At 37.7% G+C, this 19856-nt stretch overlaps 1 protein-coding gene across 12 annotated transcripts in view; it reads right to left on the reverse strand.

Moving 5' to 3' along the window:
* The window catches only part of LOC139943734 (RNA binding protein fox-1 homolog 3-like), a 221926-nt gene that overhangs the window by 42381 nt on the left and 159689 nt on the right, over positions 1-19856 (reverse strand). For 7 of the 12 annotated variants that reach the window (XM_071940495.1, XM_071940492.1, XM_071940496.1 and 4 more), the window contains exon 2: positions 7338-7694. In XM_071940495.1, the coding sequence (XP_071796596.1) occupies positions 7338-7694 (357 nt within the window). The remainder of the gene's footprint in view (positions 1-7337; positions 7695-19856) is intronic. The other 5 variants (XM_071940493.1, XM_071940498.1, XM_071940503.1 and 2 more) reach the window with 2 other exon arrangements.

Here is a 19856-nt window from a genome sequence, read left to right on the forward strand (position 1 = left end):
AGGGCCCGATTTCATAGAGCAGCTTGAGCACAAAAGTAGCTTACCACATAAAAAAATTGCTTACCAGATTAAGGTTACCATCCCACATACCATGTACCTTTTGTGACTGGTATCCTGCTCATTTTTGCTTAGCAGAAAATTTTTAAGCAATATTATCTGCATAAGCAACTCCATGACATTGATCCCTTGAATATTCCGACAGAAGGAAAAACAAAACATGAGCCTGATCATATCTGCAATTGTTTTGATGATTGTTAATGATACTACTTGTGTCTTTACTGATCAATTTTCAAAAACATTTATGTCTTCTTCTTTTTCTGGCTTTGAAGTTTGTTTTCAAACCTTTTAGGTTCATAAACCGAGCTGCTTTAAAGATTCATTTTCTCATCCTGAAATACCGAGTCAAACCAATCTTCTATTACCATCATTTGTAAAATGTATACATGTGCTAATCGCCACTAACCCGTTCTTGTTTACTTTTGTCACAAACCTTTACTTCAAGTTTTATTTGCATTGTCTGCATCGATTAAGTATTACTGTTTGGTCAATGATTCTTCTTATATTCTTCCTTTTTAGGACTCCTCAAGTTTTCAGTAAATGTTTTTAAGGAATTTGTGATGTTCCTATTCCTGTACAGCTACAATGTAGTATATATTTATCGGCATGTTTATTGGCTTCTTGTTTTTTTAATTCATTTTCTAAGGCGCCTTGAGTGTCTATTTAGCTGGATTTTGGTGCTACATATAAAATCAACAATGTCAATGAATATGTAGTAATCAGTCAAAACTACTTTAGAATAATGTCTAATAAAACTCACCACTTATTGGCTGCACACGCGTTAAATTTGCATCGGGGATAAAGAATATTAATTTTGGTTTTTACCCATACACCGATATGTGTTAGCACTGTATACTCAGTACTTTCCCGAGTCCTGTGAAAAAATATCACAGGCACGTTACAAAAAACCAAAATTAATATTCTTTATCCCCGATGCAAATTTAACATCTATTATAATATAACTATGCATTGCATATTTTCAACCTTGTCTTGTACAAAAGCCGAAGAAACAAAAAAAAACCCTGAAATCTTCACCATATCCATCTTCTTTACCGTACACACTTAAAACGTTAGGGTCGTATTATTTCAGCTTCACTCCGATGTGTGTCTGGCACTGAACACTCAGTGCTTTTTCCATAATGCAATTGTTACATCCATTAAAATTGTTATTGTGTTACCTCTGGCTTTTGACATATTTTTCGCAAGAAACAATAGGAAATGAGGCTACACCATTTGCTCTTTCAGTCTTGGTTTTGGTTTTCTTACAAAGAACAGCTCAGAAAAAATCTTAATTGCTCGACTCTCATCAGCCCGATTTCATAAAGCCTATAATAAGCACAAAATCTTGCTTAGCATAGCAAAGTATTGCTTAGCAGACAAAGGTTACCAACCAGCCTTACATTAAGTTTGCATTGTTATGACCGGTGCCCCATTCAATATTTTGGTCAGTAAAGAAATGTTTTAAGTGGTATTTTCTACAATTGCGCCAATGGACTGCATCTCTGAGATCAGTAGATGTCCATATAAGGAGATACACCCAGTCAATGGGCAACCATTTAAACAAATCACAGCACAGCATATCAATAAAAGGATCCTATTGGTGGTCGAAGGTCACATGATCAGTAACCTTAAAACTCCCTCCCAATAAAACCATGGGGGTTACACAAAAGTTACCTCCTCTCTAGCCCACCAGCAAAACCACATACAGATGGTTGAGATATCTTTAGATAAATGTAAACCATTTCTTCATGATGCGGTAAAGTACTTCCATATGGATTCCATTTTCTACTTATCCCCTGTGGTATTACTCAAGGTTGCACTGGATCCTAATCAAATTCCTCTCCTGAAATCAACCACAAACCTGGAATCTTCTTCATTTCTTAAAATAGAAAGTAATTCCTGACAAAAAAATTCTGTAACTGCGATCTAAATTTCAGGAGGTATTTTGAAATGATGGCATTTCCACCTTTTGTTAACCCCTGGGGTTATAGATTTCAAGGAGCTTCTGTGAACAGTATCCACAGTGCTAGAGAAGTTGATCAAAGGGCAGGAAGTATTTATATCGGAAGAAAATAACATCAATTTTTGTCGCCAGGGAGAAACAACGTCTGAATTCAGATACACGTCTGAAATTTCTCATCCCTGTGTATTACAAATTCAATGGTAATTTTCCGCCATCATCAGATACTACAAAAAGTGACAACAAATTTAACAAAATGCTTTTAAGCAACCACAAAATCAAGAACTTTCCAGAGCATGAAAGGATCATTTCCCCAGAACTCTTTTTATGATGAAGGCGTGTTTATGAATTTTCTTTATTCTTCTTTCTTTCAAAACATGGTGGGTTTTGTTGTTTAGGTAGAGGTTTATGTAAGGGTCTGGTAAGTTGATTGAGGTGCATTTGAGATGATTTTTTCGGTATTTGTAACTCCATTATTTTAAACATCAGAGATGACAATTTTACAATAACAGAATTAAGACAAATACATTTCTTAATACCAGCTCGGAGAACTATGATGCATATTTCAAGACAGGTAACCAAGTACAGTACAAGCTTGTCCAATGCAAGTCAACTACCATCAACAATACACTGTTTGCTTCATAGAGAAAGGCCAGAGGTGCATGGCGGCACTTCAGATGTACATTGATCCAGCGAAACCTGTCTTTCGGAATCTCTCAAAGGAAACCAAGTCCATCAAATTCAAAAACTTAAAAAAACACCAGCTGTGGTTGGAGAAGGTGGGAAAAGCACCAGCTCTAAAGTTGATGGCAAGAACTGGTTTTGTTCCACATCCCTTCTTCTTCAGGATTGTCATACAAAGATGAATAGGGTTAATTATTCAAATCTCACCTCTAAGCACCATATAAAAAAATGATGACTCTGAGGGGATCGGAAGACATCGATTCAGGCGCTATTATGACAAGACCCCTTTGGGGGGTTTCGGCTGAGTCCCTATTCATCCATCGTCCTGACGTCATGGTATCACTCCTCTTACGAAGCCGCAGGCCTCCGAGTTGAAGACGGAAATATTGAGATGGTGAAACCTCCTTGGTCGAGAAGAGAAGCAAGCGGAGTTCCCTTGTTCAAATAATTGGCATCTTAAAGGGGAACATTACAACAGCAATGCTTCACATACAGACTAGAATATCGCTTAAGGGCATGGATAACTCAAAATAATTGTTAGCATAAAAACTTTTTTGGTGATGAGCAATGGAGAGCCGTTGATAGTATGAAACATTGTGAGAAATGGCTCCCACTGAAGTAGCATATATTTTGAGAAAGAGGTAATTTCTCACTCAAATAATAAAAGATTCCAGCTGAAGCCTTTAATCATGCATCTGAAATTTTTCTTTCATTATTCTCTTGCAATGGGTGACCAATGGGATGACCAATAGAGCCAAAATTTTCATCAGATTTGTTATTTTATGCACATGTTGGGATACACAAAGTGAGAAGACTGGTCTTTGACAATTACCAAAGGTGTTCAGTGCCTTTAATAGAAAGGGTCTCAGAGTCATAGAAACTCTGTCAGGATGTTGAAGGATGCTTTTTGAGATGAATGTTTGAGAAGTCTAATGAACAAAAGAGGCAGTGAGACGGCGCACATGATACATGTACCACTTGATGAAGATGAGTCAGATGGACACTGAAGACATACACTCCGCATCAGTTGTAGACCAATCTAGTTTTTTTTTGTTTCCCTCAATGAAATGCTTACCAGCAAACCTTACAATACATCCCGAAGTCCAAATTTTTTTCCAGTCACAGTGTTAGTCAAATGGGTGTCTGGGTGGCTTTCGGAAACCTTGATTTAAATGTGGACACCCTGTTTTATCTGCCATATACATGTAAATGTACTGCAAGTGAACAATTGAGACACCTAGTTTTACATGAATCTGTGATTTACATCAGTTGTAAGTGAACAATCTGGATGCCCAGGTTTTTAATTTCCAGCAAATTAGGACACCCCTTTACCAAATTCTTGCCCAAACCAGTTATGTACAAGACATTCAGAAAATTAAGGTTTGTCGTCTAGAAATCTTGCAGGTAGAATGTTGAGCAACTAATATTTTCAGTTTCAACTCAAATGGAACATATTGCGATCATTGATGCGAGTCTTTTTTAAAACATAATTTTGCAGAGTTTGTTGTCAGCTATTGACTGCAGCCACGTAGTCAAGAATTATTAACGGTATATATAAATCATCTACCAGATGGTGTTAGTCAACTTGAACAAAACTCTACTCAGTCATGAACGACACCATCCAGGTATTATTAAATACATCAGCAATTTGAATTGGCAAATAATCTGCTGTTTTAAATCACATAATTTTTGAACTATTGTTTGTTTTTTAATGCACTTATATACCTGTTTATTTGTGTGTTTTGTTGTCACTTAGTCTCCACGGAAGACTCTGCTATGGTTCAAACGTCAGGCCATCAACATTTTTTGAAATTTTTTAAAATAGTTTAATTCTTGAAATGTTATCATACTAGCCCACTCCGTGTGATCCAGTGTAAGAACAGAATCACACTAACAGTCAGAGCACAAAGGTTACCGAGCATTAATATTTCATCCATCAAAATTGTTTCTGTAGCTTCCAGCGGGGAAGATAAATAACCGAGTCCCAGACACTTGAAGCGTAGCCAGCCATTTACATCAATGAGTTTTTTTGTTGCTTTCTTAATGTTTTCTCTTCAAGTGAAAACACCCTCTTGGCGTTGCAGTTGAATGACTGTAAAGTGAAACGTGTTACCAATCTCATTCCTGAAGCCATTTCTTCATTCAGTGGCGTGTTCAGATTTCCTAACACCTTTCTTTGAAGAAAATAATGTTTACGACTACTACTGTGTAAATCGAGAGGCTGCGAGCAATGCAAATGGAAACCTTTCTAAAAATGTTAAACTACTTGAAACAGATTCAGATTGTGTTATCGCTAGTAAATAATTTTCTTTATAAAAAATGTATAGACCCCTTTTTGGCTGCCATTGTTGGCGGAATGCCGTGAAAGTGTGAAAGGCTATCATTGGCTGAGAGTCATGTGCAGCATGTTTGTCAACAAATACGGTGGTCAAACACATCATGTGCAATTCATCTATTACTAAACAATTTCCTTATAAAATTAAAACTTGGCAGGGAGCCCATCATTAACAGTCCATTAGTATATTGTGATTTCGCAATTCCAGAAAATACAACATCTGTATTGACTCTATGTTACCTGCAGGCTATAACTCATTTCATAATGCAAGGGTGTTTTTCTACAGTTGTATCATTATCAATGGTTTGAAACGCTTGCGATTCAAACAATATTGTAATCGCTGACTGTATTTGCATCCTATAATAGCAGAAACACACAGGCACAGGATTAATGCTTATTAAGAAGTGGCAGGGATCCAGAAATTTGACGATTTGGCCGAACATATTTTGCGCTACTGTTATATTTCGATGAGCATTTTGCTATGCTAACGGATAAGGGAAATCATTAACAGATTAGTCTCCACCTCTATAATTGAAAATCTAAATTTAGCTTGATAACCCGTGTCTGCTAAGCATGTTTAAACTGCGCTAAGCAGCTTTTTCCTAACACGTCATTCTCCCATGATTTCGAACGAGGTGTTGCTAATATCTACGTACATAAATATTAGGTTGTAGTTTGTAGGTGACTGCAAGGTGCCAGGTATTGTTAGTAATAACTCCTTGTAATAATGAGACGAAGACCGGAGAGAGAGTCGGAGATAATATCGTTGGACCCTGAGACACGCTCCGATGCCCGGACACAGATGGACTAGTGTGATCGAGGCCGATCTGTTTAGTCTTGGGGTGACAAAAACAATAATGGGCTGGATGAGCGACGACGAAGAACGGACGACTCTCTGGAAGATCATCAGTTTCCGAGAAGATAGATAATGACTCTTGGCTAGTAATTACTACATTATTATAACTGTTTTCCTATATCGGTGTGAAACAATGAGTTTGTCACGCTGGCATCATGTGCTGTCAACGCCATGCGGAACCAAAATGACCAATCAAGAGAATCCAATTAACATTCCAGAAAATATTACTTTTCACGTTTCAAAACAGTATCAGAGATATTTCAAAACAATATCAGAGAGGAGAACTTTTTTAACTTTAAGAATATTTAAGAATTACAATTCTTAGATATTTGATTGTTTTGCTTCTCCTCTGCTGCCGAGGAACATTTTGAAAAAGTTCACAGATTTACAAATAACTTACAGGGTTTACAGAAGGTAATGGTAAAAGACTTCCCTTGAAATATTATTCCATGAAATGCTTTACTTTGTGAGAAAACATTAAAACAATTATCAATTCTCGTCAACGAGAATTACGGATTTAAGTAAACACATGTCATGACCCGGCGAAACCTGCGGAAACAAGAGTGGGTTTTTCCGTTATTTTCTCCCAACTCCGATGACCGATTGAGCCTAAATTTTCACAGGTTTGTTATTTTATATATACGTTGTGATACACAGTGTGGGCCTTTGGACAATACTGTTTACCGAAAGTGTCCAATGGCTTTAAGTACCAGAAACAAACTGACTCCTTTCTTTTAATAGATACTGAAATGGACAATCTGGTGCATTTTTCTTCTTCACAAAAAGCACATTCTGAGACGCCCTTTTTGAGGTTGTATAATCTAATGCGTTGTCTCTTTAGTTTGATGGATGCCGTCATGAATCAATAGTGCAGACTACCTTTAAGCACTCTACTAATGCGACAAAAAACTTCACCTTCTCCTGAACATGATTGATGAAATTACGCACACTATATTAAATCTTCAATCCATGGAGAAAACACACAGGGGAAGAAAATCTCATTAAGACATTTGCTAAGAATGATACAACCTAACGGAAATCCCTCTACAGATGGAAGGAAGTCTTTAAAGGGACACGTTGCCTGTGATTGGACGTGTTGGTCTTTAAAAAGCGTCTGTAACCGTTTGTTATAAAATGCATATAACTTATTTACGGTATGCCTATTTGTGGAGTCAGACTCCACAAAATGGCAGATCGTGTTAGTTTGCAAAGTAAAAGGAAACCCACGCAATTTCGAGGCATATTTGTGTGGATCATTATCTTCTACTTTTAAAACATCTTTCTAACAATATGCATCTTATAACAAACAGTTACAAATGCTTTCCATGAGGTCAACTCACCCGATCCAAGGCAACATGTCCCTTTAAACTAGCAGAGATGAATCTACTGAAAAGGGAATCTAAAATTGTAAACCCCAAGAAATAAATAATAAAAAACATTCTTACGTAAGGACTCGTCAGTACCTGGGTGAATGTGGGCGTGACGCCGGCTTGTTCCCCACTGACCGGCGGGGGCCCCTGCACGAATCCCACTGCTGCCCCTTCCCCCGTAGGCTGGGGTTGACTGTAGACGGGTTGCTGGCCGGGGCCCTCTTGTGACTGTGTGTAAACTGCTGGGGCGTCGGCGGGTGACTGGGGCACAACGGTGGCGGTATACTGTTGAGGCTGGATCTGTGGCGCTTGTTGGTAGGACTCTAGCCCGTTTTGGGCGAACTGAGGTTGCTGGTAAGGGCCCATGGGCACCTGGGCGGGCATCTGCCCATGGATTTGATGCTGACCTGCCATCGCTGGCATCGGGTGCTGCTGAGGAGAGATAGAAACAAACATGACTTGACGTTAATACACTGTTTATCAAGAATGCATTCCCAACATCGTTCCTTCTTATGACTGGATGCTAAGATGGAAACCTAATCTCTCATAGATGGATGTTACTGAGCTCGCATTCTTCGGCTCCGTCTTGTTGCCGTTTTTTTCTCTTCTTCTTCTTTCTTACTTCCCCCTACATCGCATATTCTGAATCATCAATAAATGAAATGTCGTGTACCGTTTCCTGCCCTACCTGGAGTTGGCAATTAGTTTGCAATGATGTACATCACCGGCCAAGCCCCCGTTACTGCCCTGCAGACAGAGGGAGCTTCAAGATTATTGCCAAAGATGGTATCTTGATCAGGCGTGGTAAGACTTGGCATCAGATGCTCATTAAAGGGCAAGTATGATCACAAGTGGATCATTGAATGGAATGACCGTGCGAAACTATCCTTTCTATGACATCCCCTTTCAAAATGTTTTAGACTATCATTTATCAAAAACAAAAATATTTCAATAACTAGAAATCCACTTATTGTGAGTATTATAGTTTGTAGATTGAATTTTAATTTCTTACCTTACACAAGTGAGAATGTGACAACAAACTAAGAAAATTGTGTACAATTTCAAAAGAATCGCAACAGAGAACAATTTTGTTTAAGTTGAAATGAAAGAGCTTTCCCTGTTTACGGCTTTAATGTTGCAACGCAACAGAGTGAGAAAGAAGATAAGGGAAAAACAAGCTCATTTGCAACAAATCAAGCTTAGATATTTGAGAGAAAAACAACCAATCAAGTATTTACACTAAAAAAATAAAAAATAAAAATTCTCATTACCCTCAACAAAAATATCACAGAGCTTTTAAAGCACGCAAATTATTCTGAGCGAAATGGCAAATCTTGCTAAGCTAAAACCTGGATACCAGCCAATATAAATGCCACTGTTAATGACTGCTCTGATACTACTGTCCACTTAGCAAGGAAAACCAAGATTATCCAGTAAGCAGCTCAATGACCTGGCCCTGGTTTTGAGAGCAATATTGTCAATTGCTTCTCAAAAACCAGGGCCAGGTCATTTACTGAAGAGATAAGAGTTGTTTATCCAACATACAGCTTTTTGAAATTGAGGTTAAGATACGTGTAATCACTCAAAGCTCCTTAAAGATAAATAAATTTAAAGTCTTTGAAAGTCTCTTTTAATCGCCGGTAAATGGTGCACAGAAAAGCTTCTTAAAACCAGCAATTAGGTTTCGTCGTCTCCGTGATGCGCCAAATGAAAATTGATGACAACAGCCGAGAGCTACATGAACTCACTTGTTTAAAAATGATATCGGTTGATTGTGGCTCGAGCGGCAATAGCAGGGATTAGTAAGCAAGATGAACTGGGTAACTACAGATTTTCCTGCAGCATTGCAGGTGTAGTGGAATCATAAACTATAGGCTCCGTTTACGTCATTTCTTCTTCATTTTTTCTTTTCAGAGTAGTAAGACTCTTATAAGAATTTAAGCCTTGCGGACAACGTGACCAGCAGTGAAAAAGTGTCTCGAAAAGTAGCGTGGGAGAAACAAGGCAATTATATCTAAGCCCTTGTATAAAGCAATACAAATGTACCTCTTATCTTCAGTGATTTGGCTAATGACAAAAACCTTCTACGTCAAACGTTTAATCTGGAGTGAAAAAGTAGTACATAGAAAAGAAAGAAAACAAGGAGGGAAAATCCTTTTTACGAAACTTCTCCGTAATTCTCCAAGACCTTAAAGAATACTTTTTCAAATTATCTTGATTAAACCATTATGATTCATCAGGACTATGATTTCTTTCAAGAAGACAGTTGATGAATGGTGCATTAACAAACTTAACCAATAACTATTAAAAAAAACCATGTGAACCAAGAGTACCATCACTTCCCTGAAAAGATTGTCATCCAAAAGAATAATTTTTCCAGAATGAAACACCTTAAATTGACGAACCAAATTGCCCTTTACAAGACACGATTCTTCCACAAAAGAAACTGTTACTTTAAGTACACCCAAAGAATAGCCACAATGCACCCTACATCCAACCCAAACAAGTCAACAAACTTCTACAGATTTGAGTCCTTTCCTAAACTAAACAAACGCTGGGCCTACAAATTTGACTCACCATCGGCAATGCATGACAAATCTTAAAGTTGGCACACCGAACCTGAGCCATGGAAGTTACCCCTCATCACCTCATAAGGAAATCAGTCTGCTATGAAGTTCCTCCTCACTTTGCAATTTTAAGATTCAGTTTCATCCCCCTCAGAGAAAAGAAATCCATAGCACCACCCCCCCCCCAATCGGCGAATCACTCACGATCAAATCATGCAATATATTATGAAGACCACGCAAATATCTTCTGTTATCTTTTCACGGATATTGTCTACATCAAATGCAACCCGGTCCGACCCTATGAACACAAAGTTAAATTTTCTTTCTTTCGTTTTTCATTCACACGGAAATTACGTTGGCATAGTGTTACATTGTCTGCGGTCAGTAAAAGGGTCCGACAACTATGCTCGAGAGTCGGTGTAATTTTTGTGTGCAAGATGCATTAACGGTTAGACTCTTGAATGGCAGTCTCTCAACCACCAATTGCAAATACGGACTTCTTAATTGAGTTAAAGGCCACCAGTGTATTTTCTTGTCTTGCTGGTATATGTGGACATAATTATTTGATGTTGTATCCACTTTTGCCCTGCAGTTCAACAGTGGTAGCACTGCAATAGGCGCTTCCTAGGAATATACTGGTTGGCAAATGGGGGAACATCGTGCCTTTCTGTATGATATGAGGCTGATGGTGGTGTGTCACATATGCGTTCTGCGTCTGCCTAATGCAAAACCATTACTGTCTGTTAGCAGGCGTGAATGTTATTAGCAGAAAATATTTGGAAGGCTAATTCAAGAAACAACACCGCCTTTAATATTAATTACATACTGGATCATTTGCCTATTCTGCCTTCAAAAAACATCACAAGTGCTCCTCAGAAGAAACCCTGGTTTGTAAGAAGTTTTCATCCAACAAAAAATCACAATTCTCCAAGAAGAATCCAAACATGACAACAAGCATGTGAGTAATGTTTTGATTGGCATTTAGTTGACGTGCACTGACCTCACAGCTATTTCTATCTTTCCATGACAAGGACAAACCCTGCATGTTCCTTTTTCCCGACCAAAATATCCAATATAACAAGATACGTGGCAAACAATGGATCCCAACTCTAGCATATGGCTCCATAATAAGTCTGTAGTGTAACCTCACATTTGATTCTATCATGGCGCTTCTTTACTTGTTAATCTTAAACTCGCTCCAAAGTCTTTGACAGCTATTAGTGACAATGACATGCACCCACTGGCACCAAAGTATTTATATCCTCACAAAATTATTTCCCCTTTCGTTTAATTTTCTCTATTCATAACAACACAAGCAGCCCGGTGGACCCCCAATTGTGCTCAAGTTTAATCCGATTCACAAACTGATTTCATTTCGGCAATGCTTCTTCATTCGTCTACTGAGAAAACATATCATATTTTCTCCCAATTTTCATTTTACTGGGGATGTTTATTTCCTCCCACTAGACATCCGTTTAGATAACGACATTGATTCGATGAAATTTCCCACAAAAATACACCCTCTTGGATCTCCAACAAAACATGAACTTCAAAAACGGAATCAGTTCCAAGGTTTTTAAAGTGTATTTTAAGGATGATAAGTATAACCCACATGGACTGTGTTGCTGGGGATAATTTGTTTACAGCAATTTTCCCACACATGTGCGTCACCAAAATGTTGCCAGAAAAAGCCAAGTATACACACTAAAGTAGCATACTGATCATTGCTTTGAATTGAAGACTGTCATGAAACCATTTCCTCATGCATGATCCAGAAAGGGCACACACGTATTAGGAGTTCAACTCCTTGTTAATAAAAAATGATACATATTACGGAAATGTGGATGGATACCTTCTGTGAAGCCATGTTGACAGAATCAAACTCCAAATAAAAACGGAAGCGGTGAATGCAAAGTCGGCACAAGTGGGAGTGATAGTTTTCCAGATGACTCTTTATTGTTGTGTCTCAGCGGCTTTCACGATCAAATTTGAGACTACATCGACTCGGATGCGGAAACTTAAAGCAATATTGGAGGAGGAGGAGGTGGTGTGAGCCAGCCATGGAGAACGACACAAGGCATGCTTGGGACTAGGGTGGCCTATTAGAAAGAAGGCGACAGACTTGCATATCACCCCTGTGCGTGGTGTGACATCCGTCGCAGGCTAGCAGTGTTGCATGCCAAGCGTTCAGCCCCACAAACTATACCTCATGGCTTATTAATCACTCAGTTTTGTCACTTAATGAGATACATGGTATGCTGAGAAGCAAGAAACTAATAATAAAAAAAGAGCAAAAAAAAAAACATTGACTCCGCTTCTTCGCTTCTGAAATGGTCGAGTGTCAGTTTGGGTAATACAATACTCTGCCGACACTGAAATGTATATTTGGACGGATAATTATATCAAAATGGAAAGTAACATAACAGACAATTTCTCTCTGACTGTTCACTCAGCATCACCTTCAAACCATGACGGGTAATATTTATTGACAGTGAATTTATTGGGGAAAAAATGTGTTGCTATTAACATCATCTTTGGAGGATCTTTTTAGAAATATTTTGTTAGGAGGGGATAGAGGAGACGGCTCTATCAACAACTGCCTTTTAAGACTTCTTAGAGGCTCAATACAAAAATCCACATGGTGTCAAAAAATAACCTTAAAGGCAGTGGACACTATTAGTTATTACTCAAAATAATTATTAGCATAAAACCTTTCTTGGTTACGAGTAATGGGGAGAGGTTGGTAGTATAAAACATTGTGAGAAACGGCTCCCTCTAAATTGACGCAGTTTTCGAGAAAGAAGTAATTTTCCACGAATTTGATTTCGAGACCTCAAGTTTAGAATTTGAGGTCTCAAAATCAAGCATCTGAAAGCACACAACTTCATGTGACAAGGGTGTTTTTTTTTTGCTTTCATTATTATCTCGCAACTTCGATGACCAATTAAGCTCAAATTTTCACAGGTTTGTTCTTGTATGCACATGTTGAGATACACCAAGCGTAAACACTTGTCTTTGACAGTTACCAAGAGTGTCCAGGGTCTTTAAAGGTAGTCTTAAACTTCCAAAATGTGGCGAAATCATTGAAAATGTTTTAATCATTCAATGTAAAATCCACATATGAATCCTTGGGAGGACTGATATAAATGTTAGCTTTTTTTTTTCAACAACAAAAAACTCATCTCTTAAAAAGACATCTTGGATCAAATCATTAAGAAATATAGCAATATTACCCGACAGCCTGAGAAGCCAAGTCTATTAAACTTGTTGACATTTTCTGAACAACATTGTGAGATGGATCACTTTAACACAGCCACGCGCAGAATACCGAGAAAAACAACCACAACATGGAAAAATCCTTGTCTGGCAAAGCTGTAATGTTTCTCACCCATCAAAAAGTCTCGCCATAAAAAGAAAAGTGCTTTGCACTGCTTATCTGAAAAAGTCAAATTCGACAGCTGGTGCGTATAAATGGTTCCCAAGAAAAGGAGGAAAAAAAACTCTTGTATTATACAGGACTGGTGAGGATAAAACAAAACCATAATTGTTTAACGTTAGTCTGATACCTTACTGATTAAGAAGTTCATACTATTCTTTTCTGTGAAATATTTCCCTCTGATTTGAAGTCATACTTGAGAAAACTGTAGGCCTATCTGAAAATCTAGGTAGAAAAAAAGCCTGCAGCTGGTATCGCTTGTTGCAACCAAAATTAATGTGTTTAGGCCTACATGCTGAAAACTGTGCATGGTTTTTCACTATTTTCTCCTGACTCAAACAACAAAAAGCCAACATTTTTTCATTGCTCACAAAAAAACATGAACACTGTCTGCAACTATTTTTATCACCTCAACTAATCCTGTAAAAGACCTTTAAGCAAATTCTTTCCCCTTAAATTGTACAATTGGATGATGAACAAGTCCCTAAAAGCATCCGGTTTGATTTACGTACGATCATGAAAACCAAAACAAACAACAAATCCAAGAATTTATCAAGAGCGGGGGAGCAATTGGAAGTCTCACCGATGGAATATGCCTGCAGCCTGGCGCAGACCACTGCATAAGCTCATCGTGGTGACTTTTCCATATAATTGTACACTTTACTACAGACTCGTAGACTCATTTTTTTTTGTCACAGGCCATTACCACGCTCCTAATTTGCATGATTATTAGAAAACCACCTGGGGTATAAATCTGTGGCAAAATCAAGTGGGTAATATCCACGCTTCCTACCCCCCCCCCCCCCCCCCCCCAAACAAAATCACTCTGCTCTGCATTACTTTGTTTGTAACATTTGGTGATTATTTGTAGCAATTGAAACAATTGCATTCAGAATATTTGTGTCATGAATGTTTATTTAGCATGCTGGTTTGAATGACTTTAAAAAAAACAGAACAAATTGACGGCTGGGGAGGGCTTGATAACGTGGCATTATGATTTTTTGTTCTTTTAGTTAATCCCTAATTGCCTGAAAAGTTGAATAAATCTACAGACAACACAGCTGTGGTTGTAGATGGCCTCGCTGGAGGCATTACAGATGAAACAAATAACTAATCGGCCTAGTCAAGACAATAGACAGACTGGGATGGTAGGTATTGTGTTTTTTTTTTTTTTCAACATAATCCAGGTTTTGCGGCAAAATCATAAAGAAGATACAATGAAGTCACATGTTAAAGTTTCAGCAGAACACAATGTGTATTCACTGAGAGCAGTGAAATACTGTGTGGTATTTCCACATGAATGGTGAATCCATCAACGTTTAGCGAGGGCGACAGCAGGTACCAAGCGCATCTCTGGCTGCAGCATCCATAAACGGACATCAACCCTAAAACATAAGTCTTCGAAGAAATATGGAGTAATTTCTCACAATTCAGGGGGCTAGTGTCTGTTCACGAATGCTGGTTGCGAGAGATGTGGTTGATCCACTGTCAACTCACTAAACATGGATGGATTTTGCTGTATTCTTTTATTCTTTTAAAAAAAAGTTTACCGATAAATCAGTATTTTGTTGACAAAAACCAACATTTCACCCTACCCTTCAAATGGGTGTTAAGCAATTCAAATTTAACAGAGCACTATCACAGCTGGGCCCATTATTGAAGTTATGTATTATATATTTAAAATAAAATCAGTTTTCTTTGCTTACAAACGTGGCAGAGAATTTAGCATGTTCCAATCAGCATATCCATAATTAAAAAAGGCAATTTTTGCTCAGATTGATTTTCATTGATAGAGTAAACATCACGGTTAAATTGAGCACTGCTATCGTGCGGGATATTCAGAAATATTGACTGTATTTGACTGAGTTTAGATAATGAGGCGACACTGTCAGCTCTTTTGTTGTATGTGAACAGCTGGGGATGGTTGAAACATTTTTTTCAATTCAACTCATTTTCAATTCATTAAGGTTTATTAAAAATATCACAAAATACACGACAGAAGTTAAAAAGACTTAAATTGGCGTGTTTACATTCATTATTGTTAAAAATTACAAAAAAAACCAAACTCTGACTTAAAAGAAGAGAAGAAAAGAAAAGAAGATGGATAAACATCTGAAGTTCCATGCATCTAATAATCAGAGAACAACCTTCATTGAATCAATGAACAAAATAATTAAATTGTGTCCCTTTTTGGGACCATGACAAGGGGGTTAAAAGACAGCAGTGATACATTGCAACTTCAATGAGGGACTATCACAAAAGAAAACAGCAGCATAAACAAGATGGATCCTCGTCTTTGTTCCCCTTTCCCTCCCATCCAATCTTTGACACCTTAAAAGGCCCTGGACACTATTGGTAATTACTCAAAATAATTATCAGCATAAAACCTTCCTTGGTAATTAGTAATGGGGAGCTGTTGATAGTATAAAACATGGTGAGAAACGGCTCCCTCTGAAGTAACGTAGTTTTCAAGAAAGAAGTTGTTTTCCACAAAATTTTATTTGGAGACCTCAAAATAAGATTATAAGGTTTCAAAATCAAGCATCTGAAAGCTCCCCACTTGCTTCGACAAGGGATTTTGATTTTTATTTCGACAACGAATTGAGCTCAGCTCAAATTTTCTCAGGTTTGTTATTTTATGCATATGTTGGGATACACCATACATCAAGTGCGAAGACTGGTCTTTGACAATTACCGAAGGTGTCCAGTGTCTTCACAGAACGTCTGAGCACGATAACATCCAGAAGACGTTCAGAGCACACTTCCTTCCAACAATTAAGAAACCAGCTCTATTGATCACAAAAGAGGTTTTTGACACGGTGTCGTTCCACACCTTTCTTTCTTGACAACATCATTGTACATGTATATTCTCCAGTAAAATACTCAAGCACCTCACAATACACTGAGAGGCTGTGTACACTTCACTGTAAATGCTGGCCCCTAGTGTCACCTTACATGACTTTCTGACTGGTAAAGGCAACAATACCCAGAAGAACCTAAGGTCTTTTGAAGAGGAGATTATCCCAACATGTCACCTGTACACCCCCTTTTCCCATGGGGGTTTTAGAGGCTTCACACCACCCCATTGTTGACGGACTGGTGGGTGTGAATCCACTATCCATTGGCCCAATTGGTTCATCTTCCTACATGATTGGTTTATCAGTGGTTAGTCAATGACTACAGTAAGAAGGACTTTAACAGTGCTATTTTCTTTCTCCATGGTTTATGTACAGAGTATGGAGGTTGGGGGGGGGGGGGTTCTTAATTGTATCATGGAGGTAGGATCCTACCTCCATGATTGTATTCAGTGCTGTGATTACTTCCTGTAGTTAATGATTCCATGCCCATTGGCTCTGAGCATAGAGCAAGGAAGCTAACTGCTCTATATGCAAAGAATATTTCCCTCTATGGTTGAATTAGCTTCACGAAAACAAGTTCGTCTCAGTTTCAAAGGGAAAGATTCATAAATAACAAAATACCAAAACGTACAAAATGTATGTCGATTTACAATTTTTGTATGTTGTAAAATGGCAGTTTTACTTTGGAATTAAACCTTTTTTTTTATAAATAATTTGGATCTCATTCAATATTTTTCTTCAGGATGTGTTCTCGATCAGAAAAAGATATCTTGGCATCGGGTTGGTGTTTATAAAAGCAACGTCCAGATAGACCTTGAAATTAAAAATTGCTTTCTAAGACGTAGTATACACTCCAAACTAATTCCTCTATGGTTTGCAGCATCCATCAGGATGCGCTCTCGAACAGAATAAGAACTCTGGCCATTGGGTTGGCAATCCTTCGCAAGCCGCGTCCAGCTTCTCCCTTTAACACCACACATGAGTTTTAATCTAGATCCACAGACAAATAACAGCCACAGGGAGAAAATGAGCGACTATGATTTACGAGTGATCAACTTGCCATTAATCCTCACTAGCAAACTCATGAAGAGAGGGGACTTTATCTTATTTATGGCATACATGGACATGTTCAAGGAATACATGATTACCATCTCGATGCCTCTCTGCACTTCTTTAGTTTATAGCCCGACACCCATGACGGATATTAAAAAAACACATAACAGAAAAAAAACAGCCACCAAAACATCAGTAGGTTCTTTGAAGAAAGTAAAAAGAATTGAAATATGATGTTTTAGTGAACACCTCCCAAAAGTCACATCACTTGCCACGTTACTGAAGATTGTCATCTGAGAGCGATACAAAAAGTCATCTGTGGCTTAAAAGAAACAGAAAGTTGTCTTTCTCTTTGTTTATAAACTCATTTAAACTTCCAACTATCTTGAGAAACTTCTTCATATTTAAGACTGCTTGCATCCCTCCGGAGACCGTTGAGTCTTCTCTGTATCCCAGCAGTAAAGAACATCACATAGACTTTGTACACTTAACTCATTGTGGAGCACCCTCAGTCTTAAAGACCCTGGACACTATTGGTAATTGACAAATCTAGCCTTCACAGTTGGTGTATCTCAACATATGCATAAAATAACAAACCTGTGAAAATTTGAGCTCAATCGGTCATCGAACTTGTGAGATAATAATGAAAGAAAAAAACACCCATGTCACACGAAGTTGTGTGCGTTTAGATGGTTGATTTCGAGACCTCAAGTTCTAAATCTGAGGTCTTGAAATCAAATTCGTGGAAAATTACTTCTTTCTCGAAAAACTATGGCACTTCAGAGGGAGCCGTTTCTCACAATGTTTTATACTATCAATCTCTCCCCATTACTTGTTACCAATTGAGGTTTTATGCTAATAATTATTTTGAGTAATTACCAATAGTGTCCACTGTCTTTGAAGAGCCATTTGAGGTACCACTGCCTTTAAGAATTCCCCTAAGGAGGCCTTTTGTGTTCCCGTTTCTGTTTTGTTCTTGGTCTCCCGTAAGGTAGTGAATATGAATTCTGTCTCCATTCTACTTGGTATTTAATTCTATTCAACAAATCAAAGTATGAAAAAGTGCCCAAAATCATCCTTGTGTGCGTATTTATTTTGATTTTTAATTTTTCAAAAACCTGCCCCCATTATTTGACATATATTTTCACAGAAAGCCGGTCCCTTGTACTTTGAAAATAACAGAGCAAAAAAAAGTGTACTCTTCACAAATAAATGTAAAAAAATTATTTATACTACCTCTACTTGAAATTCTGAATGTAAAAAAACCAAAACCATTTGCTGACAAAGCAGGTCATAAGCTAGCGTTAAATTCACACACACATCACCATCGGATGCTTGTTATTTTTTCAGCGGCTTAGCCCAGACACTGCCCCCAGCCAAAATACGCTCCTAATTAAATCTTTGAGAGCAATTATCACAGATTTAGCAGTCAGAAATTGATTGCCTGGGTACACCTTCCACCGACACTCTCTCGCACTCTCTCGCTGCGATTATCATTTACTTGCCTTGAACTTCTAAGCATATGTAGTCGTAGAAATTAGAACCTATACATGGATTATTATTTATCAAAGGATTGTGAAAAGCATTGAAAATTTAGAAATCGCGGGGCTATGTTCACTTAGGAAAATTTAGAAAATTTCATTTCAGAACATGACCTTTTTTGTAGTTGTAGAAATTAGAATTTATACATGGATTATTATTTAGAGGATTGTGAAGGGCACAGTATATATTTTGTTCATTTGAATATTTAGAGACCATTGACTTCTGTTATAATCATTACAAAACACATTTAATCAATTTCTTTTCAGTAAACATGCAACTAAAATAACAGAAAGTTTGTTTCCATTTTAAGAAATTTGGGTGCTAAGTTTTGAAACACAAACATTTTTTGAAATTTCATATCGGGACATGACCTTTACTTTGACCTCTTTAAGTGAATGGGAGATTTAGGTCAAATCTTGCAGTGTTTCAAATGGTCCAAGCTGCTAGTTTTAAGAAACACATGACTGACAGACTTGTCCAGCTTTGTGTGTCCTGACCCCATGCTAAATAAATTACTAGCCCCAGGCCTGCCATCCATTTTAAATTTCAAGCCATGCTATCTTTCAAGTCCAGCAAGATATTTGACCCCCTTGAAAAAGAAACACCTGGAAAAAGTCTTCAAGTAAAAAGGCTTTCGGCTTTTTGAAAGGTCATTAATTTAATCAACCTCTCACTGAGAGGGGGTAAGGAAACCACAAATCAGATTTGAAATAAGAAAAATATTTTTGTTTACCCATACACCGATGTGTGTTAGCATATTATAGCTTATAATTTTACGAGTTTATCTTGGCGCATTGAGTTTCAAAAGATTGACACACAAATAATGTTTTTTTTTTTTTATCAAATATGATCAAAACACTTCAGAACTGCTTCATTTTATTTTCCTTTTATCTACAAATTACTCCAAACCTTCTCGACATTACGTTGTATCCCAAGCCTTAATTCGATCAGACGAGAGTGTCTGACTTACCATCAGTCTATTGTGAGTCAGTATTTACTCTTTAGATCGTTCAATATTAGTCTAGAGAGACACAACTTGGTTAACACACAAACAGAGTAAGGTTTTCACTTCTTCAAAGTGATGAGGAAGTCTTGATAAAAAAAAAAAAATGAAAGACCTACAAAGAAACTTTGTAGT

This window comes from Asterias amurensis, chromosome 11 (genome assembly GCF_032118995.1).
Source record: "Asterias amurensis chromosome 11, ASM3211899v1".
NCBI classification, from domain to species: Eukaryota; Metazoa; Echinodermata; class Asteroidea; order Forcipulatida; family Asteriidae; genus Asterias; species Asterias amurensis.